This window comes from Gopherus flavomarginatus, chromosome 6, assembly GCF_025201925.1.
Source record: "Gopherus flavomarginatus isolate rGopFla2 chromosome 6, rGopFla2.mat.asm, whole genome shotgun sequence".
NCBI lineage: Eukaryota > Metazoa > Chordata > Testudines > Testudinidae > Gopherus > Gopherus flavomarginatus.
This window is the reverse complement of record NC_066622.1, coordinates 32,155,313-32,169,629: the sequence shown is the minus strand read 5'-3', so window position 1 is coordinate 32,169,629 and position 14,317 is coordinate 32,155,313. Positions and strand designations below refer to the sequence as shown.

At 47.5% G+C, this 14,317-nt stretch overlaps 1 protein-coding gene across 2 annotated transcripts in view; it reads left to right on the top strand.

Annotated features, from left to right (window-relative positions):
• POLA2 (DNA polymerase alpha 2, accessory subunit) overlaps window positions 1-14,317 on the top strand; it is a 46,551-nt gene that overhangs the window by 9,798 nt on the left and 22,436 nt on the right. For both annotated transcript variants that reach the window (XM_050960716.1, XM_050960717.1), the window contains exons 8-11: window positions 496-651; window positions 1,275-1,337; window positions 3,106-3,148; window positions 4,662-4,786. In XM_050960716.1, the coding sequence (XP_050816673.1) occupies window positions 496-651; window positions 1,275-1,337; window positions 3,106-3,148; window positions 4,662-4,786 (387 nt within the window). The remainder of the gene's footprint in view (window positions 1-495; window positions 652-1,274; window positions 1,338-3,105; window positions 3,149-4,661; window positions 4,787-14,317) is intronic.

Below are 14,317 nucleotides of genomic sequence, written 5' to 3'. Positions count from 1 at the left end.
TGGAATAATAGTGCTTTGTTTACCATACCGGGGTGTAATGAGGATAAATACCTTAAATATTGTGAGTGTCTCCGATACTACAGTATTGAGATACATGTAAGTACTTTAGATACAACTGTGACCATACATCAACTTGCTTGGTTTTCATTACCGCCTCCTTAAGCCAAATTGGCCCAACAAAAATGGGCCTGATTTGCAAACTACGGTAAAAATTTGTGTCTGCAATGAGTTGCATCCACAACTGATTCATTGAGAGAGAGCTTTATTTCTGTCCCAGGAAGTCCATTGTTAGGCTCGTCTATTGCAGGTGAAAATTGGGCCTGAAAATTAGGCCTGAGGTTTCTCTTTCTTGCCCTGAGGTTCATCTTAGTTTTTAAGGCAAGATCCATGCACTGGGAATTTGTGGAGCTTTGGAGACTGCTGTCTTGCACGGGAGATGAATTTGTGCTGTAGGATTCCTTTGGCTAAGATCATTCTATGCTTTCTGTTCTGTAGGAACCCGTCACTGTGCTGGGACAGATTGGCTGTGACAGCAATGGAAAACTGAATGCCAAGTCAGTCATTCTAGAAGGGGATCGGGAACACTCTTCAGGAGGGCAAGTTCCTGTGGATTTATCAGAACTGAAAGAATACTCCCTCTTTCCAGGACAGGTGAGGTGTTGGCTGGGGCAGAAGGGGCTAGGAAATCTGTCCATTACTTTGAGATGCAGGAATTATATAAGATAGTTTTCAAGGTTTGAGTCCTGGTTTCTAGAATGCTGGGTGAGAGGGTTAGAATTGTCAAAGGAGCCTAATCAGTTTCAGTGGTATCTGGGTAACTTTGAAAATCACTTAATCTCTGTGACTCAGTTTATCTGTCTTTAAAATGGGGATGATGCTTGCTTTGTTTTGTAAAGCACTTTGAGATCTGGATATGAAAAATAATAGCCAAGGTTTTATTATTACTACTTGGGGGATCGGCAGAAGTATATTACCTTATAATAAAACCATTCTGGTGTAGTAGACACAACACTGGACTGGGGGCTTGCATATTAGGCCAGCGGCAGAGCCAGGCATATCAGGTGACCTTGGGCAAGTCATGACCCCTCTCAATGCCTCAGTCTCCCCTCTGTAAAATGGGGCTAATGCTATTGACCTCTTTTGTAAAGTGCTTTGCAATCTACTGAAGAAAATACTAAATAAGAGCTAGGTATTATCAATAGCCTAGCCCTTTCCTGAGTCTGAACAAGCAGTTACCCTTGTGTCATGGTTTCTTCTATCTAACTGTTTTCCAGGTTGTGGTGATGGAGAGTATTAACAGTACAGGTGGAAAACTGGTTGCATCTAAGCTATATGAGGTGAGTAAACTAAGCACAAATTCTTTTCTACTCTTCCCATGTCTTTGTGCTGTCAATGAAACATCAGGAACAGGTCTAGAACTTTTCCCAGAAACTGGCTTATCTGTTCTTACAAACATAGGTGCCAACTCCATAGATGCTCCAGGGCTGGAGCACCACGGGAAGGTGGGGGGAGGAAAGGTGGGTGCTTAGCACCCACCGGCAGCCCCCCTATCAGCGCCTCCCACTCCCCCCAGCGACTCCCACTTGCCACAATCAGCTGTTTCGCAGTGTGCTGTGTGGGAGAGGGGAGGAGCAAGGGCTGGATGCACTCAGGGGAGGGTATGGAAAGAGATGGGGTGAGGGTGGACCTTGGGACAGAGTCAGGGGGAGCACCCCCGGACACATTAGAAACTCAGTGAATATGCTTACAAGCGATTTTAGAGTTGGATGATCAAAAGAATTTAATTGTGACATAATTCTGAATGATTAAATAATTAACCCTTCCGGTAAAAAAAAGTTAGTCTTGTCTATCTAAGTGACTTGTACTGAGTACAAGTTAATCTTACCATTTGTGAGGCACATCTGTTAAAATGTGGGTCTAAGCTGTCAAAAGTAGGTAATGATTTTGGGGTGCCTCTATTTTTGAGTTCCCAAGTGATACATTTAAAGAAGCTGGCTTTCAAAATGTGCTGAGCACCCACTTCCTGAAAACTGGGCCCCTTTAGTGTGTCTCAGGTTGGATTCTCCCCCCTCCCCCCCCAGATTGTGAGGGACTTCTGAAAAATTTAGGCCAAGGTTTGTATTTCAATGTACGTCTTTTGTGTTAGGTTTATTACATCTATAGGTTTATTACATCTGTGTATCACTAGGTGTTCGATATGGTGACACCCCAGAACATCAGAAAATAAAACACTTATTAACATGGCATCCAGAAATCAAACTGCTAGAAAGACTATCCACAACTTACTGGGAGTTCCATCACCTTTGATAGTGCCTGAGTAAACAGACCTTGCAAAGTTAATAAAACAGGGCTCTTTTAGACTAAAGAGTGCAGAAGGGAATACTTTCTGTTCAGTTTCAGTGCTGATTCTAATAGATCAGTAATATTCCCCCAACTCCACGTTCTGATTCCCAAACACCTCCTGCAGTGCTGATATTCCTTGAAATATACATAGAAAAACAGAGCAATCTAACTTTACTTCCTTAGCAAGCATCCCTCCACCTGTTTTGTGCACATGCAGCTGACGTGGTTACATTGCATCTTTATTCCACGACTTAGGCATCTTGCAAAGACCTCTTAAGTAAATGCTTTTTACTAAGTATCACAGGGTTTGTCTGAGACTGACCAAGTGCCCCTTTGGGGATGTATAGTTTTTGAATGGCTGTTGCAGCAATGTCATATCTGTCAGTAATGCATGAGGCTGACTTTCCCCCACCCTCGATTTCTTAATCTTACTAAGCCCCGGTGGGCAGTAGATTTATAGAGCTTAGTGCACATCACAGGTGGTTGAGGTCACTTGCCCTATGGTCTTGTGCTTCACGGTACCACAGAGGCATGTGTTAATTACCCAGGAATGTATTTGTTCCCATTAGTTGATCAAATCAGACTTTCTCCTCACTCCTGCAGAGGCTGTTACAGTGCAGGGATGGAATAAATGTCTTTCATGTAGAGGCTATGGACCAAATCCTACTGTGAGTTTGTATTGGTGTTGCTGAGAGTAGAATTTGGCCATGTACAATTATTCCCTTTGCTTGCAATGATTTTTCAAGTATCCTTTCCCTTCAGGGGGTGCCTCTTCCTTTCTACCAATCTACAGAGCAAGTTGATGGTGAGTTCAATCATTTTTAAAGATTTCTCCCCCTACCCCCCAGCTTAGAAAGTCAAGGTTAGCTTTTCATACTGGTCCTGTAGGGAATTAGACAGATACACACTCAACAGCACAAACTGCAGCTAGTGCAGTTTCTCAGATCTGGTGCACATGAAACTGTTTAAAAGCATCATTATGTACTCTTTACTGGGCATAGCTTCCTTTTTTTTTTTAATTGGTCCATTGTGGGATTGTTCTTGGATCTGATCCCAGTGATCTGTTGTTAAAGTAATCTCCTGTGCTCTGACTCTGCACTGAGAATGTAATGAAAAGTTGAATTAATTTCAGGGACTGCCTTAAACCAGCCAAAGACATTTAGTTAAAATTTTTAAGACAGGCCTATATATATATATATATATATATATATGCAGCAGCTTTCCATCTGCTGGAAGGGCAATCCAGGAGGGAAACAGAAGAAAAATGATCAGTTCATCACATGCTGAGAAGTCACTGTTGATCTCTCCAGTCTTTCTGTATCAGAGTCTCAACCTCCCTTGAACCATGCCCTGCCTTAGCACTGCCCCCTTAGCACTTGGAGGCCCCCCCATTGCAAAAATACCCCCTCACCCTTGAGCACACTAAGTCACAACAGCGCTCACTCAAATTTGGCTCAGTCTCTCCTCTATCAGATGGAGGGGTGGCTGAGCCAAACCTGAGAGGTGATGCCACATTTCGCCTCCTGCGGACCAGATGGCAACACAACTCACTTAAATTTGAGCCATTCCCCTACCCCCTGGTCATGACGGAGGGGTGGATAAACCAAACCTGAGTGGTGCTGTGACCTAACCGCTGACCTGTAAGAAGGCTCATCGGGCCCCCTCAAAGTCTGATGTGCCCCTTTCATTGAGAACCTCTGGCTTGATTTTTATTGTGCAATGAAGATATCAGCACATCTGGCTAAACTTGGGGGTGAGCTGAACAGGGCAGTATGAATCACTCATGATGCTGAATTGTCTTTCTTCCTTCTACTTCTCATCCTCCCCATGCAAATACTTAACACAAACAATGTCTTGGCTATAGTCTGGGTTTTTACCCTCTTTCCCTCCATCAGTGAGGTGGCACCACATGATTGCCTGGATAGCATCCCTTGTAAGACCATCTGACGCATCAGAAGAGAAGTGTTGTTTTTGTTTTGTTTTTGTTTTTTTTTAATAGAATGAAAAAGAGAGAGATTTTAAGTGGCAGGGTGGGGAATGCTCTTTTGTATTGCACACCCCAGCCAGAAAAATCTAACATCCAAGAAATAGCACTCAGCTTGTGTGGGTGCATATCAGATCTTAAACGTCACACTACAGTACCTCTTTACATATGATGGATGCTTCTGTGTACAACATCTGAGAGCAAGATCTTAGAGAGAGAAAACAGCACCTGGCAAAGGGAAATCCCCAACGTGTGTGAAGGCAGGATAGAGGATGCCCTATGGGCAAAGGGAGAGCGTAGAAACTTGTGCTGACACTGCTGCAATACATTTTAGATTTGGAGCTGCAAATGGTCTTGGTTGCTTGTGGGCCCTACACAACTTCTGACAGCATCACTTATGACCCTATGTTGGATCTGATTGATATTATCAACAAAGACAAGCCAGATGTTTGCATCCTGGTAAGAGAGAATATTCCTTACTTTTGGATTATTCAGGAGAAGAGTTGCATGTTTGGGTATGGATCCTGCAATGAATTTTATGCAGATGGACCCCTGCCCAGCATGGAGCCCATTGACTTCAGTGGGGTTCCATGCAGGGGTCTTCCCACACAGAGCTCCTGGCAGAACTAGGGCTGCGGTCCTAACTAGGGGTCTCCTGAGAAATGGCTTTTACCCTAGTAATTATCCTGAAATATTTCTTTTGTTTATGTAGGACCTGTTCTCCTCTACCTCCAACTGTTACTCTTATTACATCTGGACATAAATTTATATTCTGATCTCTCTCTCAAAAATTTAAGCATTTTTTATTATCTGTATTACTATAGCACCTAGGAGCTCTAGTCATGGGCCGGGGCTCCCAATTGCACTAGGTGCTGTACAAACACAAAACAAAAAGATAGTCCCTGCACTAAGGAGTTTAAACTGTAAGTATAAGACCAGAGACAACAGATGGATACAGACAGACAGGGGAGTACAAGGAAACAATAAGACAATATTGGCTAGCATGCTAGACTGTGGTCTCAGCACACCAGCAGCCTAACTATTGTCATTTTAAATTTTTGGTAGGTATCACAGAACAGAAGTCTTGAGGAGGGTTTTGAAGGAGGATAATGAGGTAGCTTTGTAAATGTTTTTGGGGAGCTCCTCTCAGTGTGAGGAGCAGTGTGGGAGAAAGCACAAAGATGCTTAACTCCAGGCATGTGCCTAGTGCCATTGAAGTCAAGGGGACTGTTCATATGCTTTAAATTAAGCATGTGCATAACTTTTTGCAGGATTGGGGCTTTAGAATGTAAGCATTGTAGAGCAGTGTCTATGTCTTTCTGTATGTTTGTACAGTTCTTAGCACAATGAGGTCCTGATTCCAGTTGTGGCCTTGGTCCATAATAGGATTCTAAAGCACAGATCCTCTAAGAATCATTGCAGCTGTTTGACTGCATAGCAACCCAACTTAACTGTTTAGGACTAGAAAAGATGATGATTCCTGTATCTAATTAAAATTGCAGGTGAGGAATTGAAGGATGCAGAATGGAATTACTCAAAGCTGGAGTTTGGCCAGGACACTGGGGTTAATGCTTTTACAAAAAGTTCTATGGGATATTTTAATGAACATGGGCTTTCAGGACCTTAATTTTATTTCCCTTTTTTATGCAGTTGCTTTGTAACTAAATAGTATAACATGAATCTGAAAACGGTTTCCATTCAAAAATACTAGGCTTAAAAGTGATGTGATCAATTAGGCTACAATCCAAAAAGCAAGATGACCATTCTTAGTCAAAGTTTGTTGCTGCAAGTCCTCTTACAAGGCCCATAATACAGGAATGCTTTTTCATCTTCATGTGAAGTTTTGAATTCTCTGGTGCAAATACCTACCTTGCTGTAATGTGCCCATCTTCTTGGTTGACAGGAATAGCCCTAGAGTTAGTGCAACCTAGAGTTAGTACATGCCTTTCTCTGTGCCCGATCCATAAATGATGTGAATCTGTGTCTACCTGAACTGTAACATGCTCACTTCCTCTCTGGAGCAGGCATGGAGGCAGAGACATTGATTAATGGATTACTTACTTCCCTGGGACAGAGGAAGCTCACTCCAAAGTGTGTGAGGCCTACAACAGTTCAGATTCTAGGATCTCTCAAGCTGATCTGTCCAGAGAACATTTGTGACCTACTGTAAATTGAGCGCATGGGGCATGGGACACAACCACCCGGGCCAGGGGATTAAGTTAGGATTTCTAGTGATTTGAGCATAGGACTGGAAGCCATTGGCTCTCTTTCTGCCACTGTCTTGTTCTGTGGTCTTGGGAAAGTCTGAGTGTCTAAGGCTTCCCCATCTGAAAAAGAAATACTCACTCCTGTAATTTACTGAGTTAAGTGCACAATAGTATTAAGAGGAAGCTCTGGTATATAGTATAGCCTAGAGCCCCAACTGAGTTTAGGGCCTTGTTGTCCAAGGTGTTTCACAGATACAGTGAGACAGTCCCTGCTCCGAATAGGCAAGACAAATAAAGAGTGGGAGGTGAAACAGTCAGAGAGAGGGGAAGTGACTTGCCCACAGTAGCAGAGCTGGGAAAAGAACTTGGGTCTCCTGACTGCTAGGCCAGTGCTCTATCCATTAGCCCACGTTGCCTTTTTTTTCTCTTTTTAAATTGAATTCTAAACAATACTAGCTGTAAACCGAAGAGTTTTTAGATTATGTACCACATAAGGGATAGGGTTTATCAGCTAGCCCACTAGAGGTCGTAGTGTGACTTCAAAACCAAGCCATGTCTGCCCAGAAGAGACTAGTTGTAGTAACATTTTTATGTTGGATAATCTCATTTGTATATATATTATTTTTTTAAGAATGCACAATGAATTTAAACCAAAAATGAAGCCCAGTGTCTGTATGTAACTACATGAAGTTATCCATAGCCTCACAATCCCTGTGAGTGTCCAACAAATACAGGCAGTTATTAAATTCCCTTGGGAGTCAATGATTTACCCTTCTATTTAGAAAAGGTGAATGGCACCTTGAAAAAAACAGTTACCTTCTTGTAACTGTTGTTCTTTGAGATGTATTGTTCATGTCCGTTCCAATCAGGCATGTGTGCGCGCACAGTAGCCAGAAGGTTTTTCTCCTAGCAGCAATCCTAGGGTCAGCCTGGGTGCCCCCTGGAGTCGCACCTTCATGGCACCCAATATAGAGCACTACTGACCCTACACCACCTCAGTTCCTTCTTGCCAGCTACTCCAACAGAGGGATAGGAGAGTGGGTATTGGAATGGACATGAACAACACATCTCAACGAACAACAGTTACAAGAAGATAAGTAGCTGTTTTTAATTCTTCGAGTGCTTGTTCATGTGAATTCCAATCAGGTGACTCCCAAGCCCAAGTTCAGGTGGCAGGGTCAGAGTCATCCACTGGTTGGAGCACCGTTCTACCAAAGGCTGCATCATCTTGGGCCTGCTGCATAATCACATAGTGCATGGTGAAAGTGTGGATGGAGGACCACATTGCTGCTCTGCAGATTTCCTGAGTAGGGAGCAGCATCAGGATCGCTGTTGTTGAAGCCTGTGCCCTGGTGGAGTGCACAGCGATCAGGGGTGCGGGAACCCCTGTCAGGCTGAAGCATTCGCGGATGCAGGATGTGATACGCGACAAAATGTGTTGTGACGACATGGGTAGGCCTTTCATTCTGTCCTGCCACTACCACGAATAACTGGACCGATTTTTCTGAATAGCTTTGTTCTCTTGATGTAAAAGGTTAGCACCCTACAGACATCTAGTGAGTGGAGTCTGCTCCCTGCTGCTAGAATGCAGCTTAGGGTAGAACGCTGGGAGAAAGATGTCCTGGTTAATGTGAAACTGTGACACAACTTTTGGGAGGAAAGCAGGGTGAGGCCTGAGCTGCACCTTGTCCTTATAGAACATAGTATAAAGGGACTCTGAGGTTAGGGCCTTGAGTTCAGACACCCTCCTGGCCGACGTTATTGCCACCAGGAATGCCATCTTGTAAGAGAGGTAAAGCAGAGAGCACATTGGCAAGGGCTCAAAAGGCGGTCCCACGAGTCTAGAAAGGACCAGGTTGAGGTCCCAGACTGGGACAGGCTGGCTGACATTGGGGTATAGCCAGTCGAGCCCTTTTAAGAACTGGCTGATCATCGGGTTAGCAAACACAGAGCAGCCCTCCTCGCCTGGGTGAAAGGCCGAGGTGGCGGCTAAGTGCACCCTTATTGATGATAACGAAACCCCTGCTGCTTCAGATGGGGGAGGGAGTCCAGAATAAGCGGCACTGATGCTAGTGTCGGGGATGAATGGCGCTGCACCGACCAGATTGAAAATCTCTTCCATTTGGCAAGATATGTGGCTCTCAGGAGAGTCTTCTGCTGCCAAGGAAGACCAGTCTAACCTGGCCTGAACAGGAAAGCTCAATCTGGTTCAATCGTGGAGCTTCCATGCCGTGAGGTGAAGCAACTCGAGGTTCGGATGTTGAAGACAACCGTGATCTTGTGTCAGAAGGTCCGGGAAGAGCAGCAGCTTCCATGGACGTGTCTAGGAGAGATGTGTACCATTGCTGACTGGGCCAGGCTGGTGCTATCAGTATGACCTGAGCTTGTTCCATCCAGATCTTGAGGAGCAACTTGTGAACGAGCGGTATGGGCGGAAAGGTGAATAGGAGATAACATCCCCAATGGAGGAGGAAAACATCTGTCTGGAACCCGGGCTGTGTTTTTTTTTTTTTTGGAAAGAGCAGAACTGCTGGCACTTCCTGTTGTATTGCATGGCGAATAGGTCTATCTGGAGAAAGCCCCACCTCTGGAAGATTGAAATTGCGATGTCCAGGCGAAAGGACCACTCATGGCCGTGAAACAACCTGCTGAGGTGATCCACCAGCTTGTTCTGTACCCAAGGGAGGTATGACATTTGCAGGTGTATGAATGTTCTACACAAGTCCCACAGCACGAGGCCTTCCTGGCACAGGGGAGAGGAGCATTCTCTCACACACTCACACCCATTTGTTGAGAGAGAACATTGCCGTGGTGGTGTCTGTCATGACACCACGTTGTCCCATTTAATATGCCAGGCGCACCGCTCTTAGATCTCTGACATTGATGTGAAAAGCCAGATCTGCCTGAGATCAGAGACCCCAAGTCCTGCAGTCTCCTAGATGTATTCCTCAGCCCAAGTCTGATGCATCCATCACTAGCAACAGAGATGGCTGCAGACTGGCAAAGGGGATCCCTGAGCATATCTCCTGAGAGTCGAGCCCCCTAGGAGGAGGTTGAGGACCGGCGAGGCAGGGTCCCAATTCTCTCCAAGCTGTCCCTGGCCAGGCGATACACTGATGTGAGCCACGACTGAAGAGGTCAAAGCCTTAGTCTGGCATGCTGCACCATATCGGTACAGGCAGCCATGTGTCCGAGACGCTTCAGGCAGTTTCTTGCTGTGGTGGTGGGAAACTATCTGAGGCCTCAAATCATATCAATCAGGGCCTGAAACCTCACTTGTGGCGGGCATGCTCTGGCCTGGGTCGAGTCCAATGTTTCCCCTATATATTCTATCCTCTGGACTGGGGACAGAGTTGATTTTGCGTCATTTAGAAGGAGACTCAGGTTGTCAAAGGTGGTTCTGATGGATCTGACCTGAGCTTCTTGGAGTGACCCTTGATCAGCCAGTTGTCAAGGTAAGGAAACACCTGTACTTGATGCCTGCACAGAAATGCAGCTATGACTGCCATGCGCTTGGTGAAAACATGAGGTGCTGCTGACAGGCTGAACAGGAGGACTGTAAATTGATAGTGAGTGGTGTTCACCACAAACCTGAGGTATTTCCTGTGGGGCTTGGTGATCACGATATGAAAGTACACATCCTTCAAGTTGAGGGCCACATACCAGTCTGCTGGAACCAATGAAGGAATGATGGAGGCCAGAGAGACCATGCGGAACTTGAGTTTCTTTACAAACTTGTTGAGTTCTCGCAGGTCCAGGATGGGCCTGAGGCTGCCTTTGGCTTTCGGTATTAGGAAATAGTGGGAATAAAAGCCCTCACCCCTGTGCTCCTGAGGAACCTCCTCCACTGCCCTAAAGATAGGAGTGACTGCATCTCCTGGATAAGGAGTTGCTCATGAAGCGGGACGGGAGAGATTTGGAAGGGCAGGAGGGCACAGAATTGGATGGAGTCTCCCTGCTCTACCATGAGGAGCACTCATGGGTCCGAGGTGATCAGGACCATGCATGGTACAAAGGGGATAATTGGGACGAGAAGGTAAGGTGGGGTGGATCCATTGTCAGGTGTGGTACATCATCGACCTCAATGGCTTGGGTTGTCCCGAGCCCTGACCAGAGAGTTGGCGTGACCTTCTCCTGCCATTCCGATTTCCTCCTTCTGGACCCATCTTGTCTGTTCTGATGACCGAACCGCTGCTGGAGCTGCGGATGGAAGTGTCTCTGCTGCGTCGGAGTATAGAGGCCCAGGGACCTGAGGGTGGCTCTGGAATCTTTAAGGCTGTTTAGCTTTTTGTCCATCTTCTCTGAGAAGAGTCTCACCCTCAAAGAGCAGATCTTGGATGGTCTGCTGTACATCATAAGGAAGGCCAGAAACCTGAAGCCATGAGTCCCTTCTCATGGCCACTCTAGGAGCCATAACTCTGGTTGCTGCATCTGTCCCGTCAAGTGCCACCTGAAGGGATGCTCTGGAGATCAGTTTCCCTTCCTCAACCAAAGCCGAAAATTCAGCACAGGAGTCTGAGGGCTGCAGACTATAGCCATTGCTGAGCAGGCATTGTAGGAGTACCTGCTGACAATGGATGGCCTGCTGGTTGGATATACGGAGTTGCAGTCTCCCCATGGAGTAAACCTTTTGCCTGAAAAGGTCTAATTTTTTGGCGTCCCTATTCATGGGTGAAGGGCCTTAAAATCCTTATGTCTCCCGCTGGTTAGCAGCATCCACCACCAGTAAATCAGGCTGAGGGTGGGAGTAGAGGTGTTCATAGCCCTTGGAGGGCACAAAGTACTGATGCTCATTGCACTTGGCCATAGGTATCAGCGAGGCTGGGGTCTGCCAAAGGATCTTGGTCATGTCTGTGAGTCTTTTTATCAGTGGTAAGGTGATACAGGCAGGGCTAGAGGGAGCCAGGATGTCCATGATAGGGTCCGCATCATCCACAGCTTCCTCTGCCTCAATGCCTAGACCCTGGGAAACCTGGCACAGCAGCTGCTGCAGCACCCTGGAGTCTTCTAGAGCTGGGGCTACTGAAGTGCCCTCTAGGGTCGGGGTGGGCAAACTATGGCCTGCAAGCTCATGATGGGGAACGAGGTCTGGGGCTTGCCCTGCTCTGGTGCTCCAGCTGGGGTGCTGGATTGGGAGCTGCACCCTACGGCTTGGCCCGACTCCAGTGCTCTAGCCAGGGTGCTGGGTCGGGGACCGCACCACGAGGCTCCCAGAAACCGCAGCATATGGCCCCACTCCAGCTCCTGTGTGCTCCAATGGGAGCTGCAGGGGCAGTGCCTGCGGATGGGGCAGCGTGCAGAGCCACCTGGCTGTGCTGCCGTGTAGGAGCCGGAGAAGGGACATGCCACTGCTTCCGGGAGCTGCTCAAGGTAAGCTCCGCTCGGAGCCTGCACCCCGATCCTCTCTCCATGTCCCGATCCCGTGCCCCAGCGCTAATCTCCTTCCTGCCCTCCAAACCCCTTGGTCCCAGCGCAGAGCATCCTCCTGCACCCCAAATTTCTCATCTCCAGTCTCACCCCAGAGCCTGCACCACCAATCAGAGCCCTCACCCGCTTCCACACCCCAACCCCAATTTTGTGAGCATTCATGGCCCACCATACAATTTCTATTCTCTGAGGCCCTGAGGCCAAAAAGTTTGCCCATCTCTACACTAGGGCCTCATCTGATGAGAAGGAGACCCACCAGGAGAGGTGGTTGCTCCCTTCCGTTCTTGCCTGAGGGATCTCTTGAGCCTGTGGGAACTGTGGTAGGTTGGCCTGGTCCTGGTGCTGTGAAAGGCGCGGGTGTCTGTGCTGATGTCAGGCCCCATTCTGGTGCCAGCAGCTGGTGCAACATGTGTACTGGGGTTCCTGTAGCGTCAGTGCCGAGGGTGTGCCATAGCCGCATTTGGGACTGCTGATGCCTCCAGTGCTGAAGGTAACTGTGTTAATGACTAAGGCACCTTCTTTGGTGTCCGTGACATTCATTCTCATGATTGAGACCACTGATGCCGCACCCAAGCGGGACCCCTGACTCCGACCCTGGGCTTGATGGAAAGCCCACAGAGTCCAAAAGGACCACTGCAGTGGATTTTGCCTTTGAGGGGCCCACTGCATCGGCGGGACTGCCTATGGTGCTATGAGGAGGATCTTCTGCTCCTGCTATAGTTGAAGTGGTATGAATCTGACTCCGAGTAAGAGGCCCAAAGTGTCACTGCTCCTCTTCAGATAGTGTCGAAGCTGGGGACCAACTGCACTCCCTGTGTGCTGGTGCTAGAATAGAAGGGTACCGAGGTGATGGAGATCAGTGTGCCATTGTTGCCAGCTTTCCCTTAGACTGCACGGGGTGCTGGGATGGAAACTGCAGTGCCGGGACACTCTCCTGTTTTGGCAGCGAAAACGGTGCCATGAGCCTCAGTAGGTCCTGCGCCACCTTGAAAGCCTCTGGAGTGTACAAGAGCAGTAGATGCTCCACAGGTGTAGTGAGCAAAATGGGCCCAGTCTTGACTGCCTCACCTATGCAGGAGTCAACGTGGCCCCACTCAGTCCCCGAGCTATGGCCTGATTGAGGTGCCACTGGTGGCTGGCCCCTGGATCTTGCGGAGGGAGATCGACCTCTCTCTGACCTCTATTTCTTCTGCGCCAGCGATTGGGCCTGGTGCCGATGCCTGGAATGTCCCCAAGAGGCTCCATGACTGTGCCAAGCTTCCTTTCCGGAATCTTTCTTCGACACTGGATCCTTTAAAGACGGTGCAGGAGCACTTTGTGCCGAAGATAATGTGCTGGGAGCAGGATCAGCGGTGCCTGGGTCCGACTGAGGTCAGAGAACTGCCTCCATAAGGAGAAAATTGACACACTGCTCCCTCTCCTTAATGGTTCTTGGTTGGAATTCCCAACAGATCTTGCCGTGGTCTTTCTGGTGACCCTTGCCCAGGCACTGTAAGCAAGAAGTGTGGGGAGTCACTTTTTGGCATGTGCTTCACACAAATCTGGCAAGTCTTAAAGCCCAGGGATCACGGCATGTCCCAGTAACAAATGTGGGGGGAACCCCCCCTGTAACCGAAACTTATGAAGAACTACTAAACTTTAATAACTACTGGAAACTAACTATGTACAGCGTATAAAGCACTGCTAATCCACTTGCCGAAGCAAGAGACGAGCAAGGAGACGTTCCAGCTACTGTCATTGGTGGTAAAAAAGGAACCGAGGCGGTGTAGGGGCAGCAGGGCTCTATATTGGGTGCCATGAAGGTGCGACTCTAGGGGCTGGCCAGGCCACAGTTGTTGCTAGGGCGGGGGTTCTCAAACTGGGGATCGCGACCCCTTGGGGTCATGAGGTTCTTACATGGGGGTCACAAGCTGCCAGCCTCCACCTCAAACCCTGCTTTGCCTCCAGCATTTATAGTGGTAAATATATTATAAAATGATTTTTTAAATTTATAATGGGGGTCAGACTCAGAGGCTTGCTGTGTGAAAGGGGTCACCAGTACAAAAGTTTGAGAATCACTGTCCTAGGGGAAAAATCTTCCAGGTACTGTACACATGCGTGCACACACACCTGACTGGAATTGACATGAACAAGCACTTGAAGAATAAGGTGATCCCCTTCATTGCCTCCAAGGGGCTCCTCTTTCTAAAGCATCTGGTAATGGCCGATAGACTGAGCTAAATGGACCATTTGTATCCAATGTTGGAAAACCTATGTTCAGTGATCGCAGAGCACTTTCTCAGTGTATGATCAAGCACACAGCTTCCCTTGCTCTGACAGCACTTTTTCAGAGTGCTTTACAAAGGAGGCAAGTAAC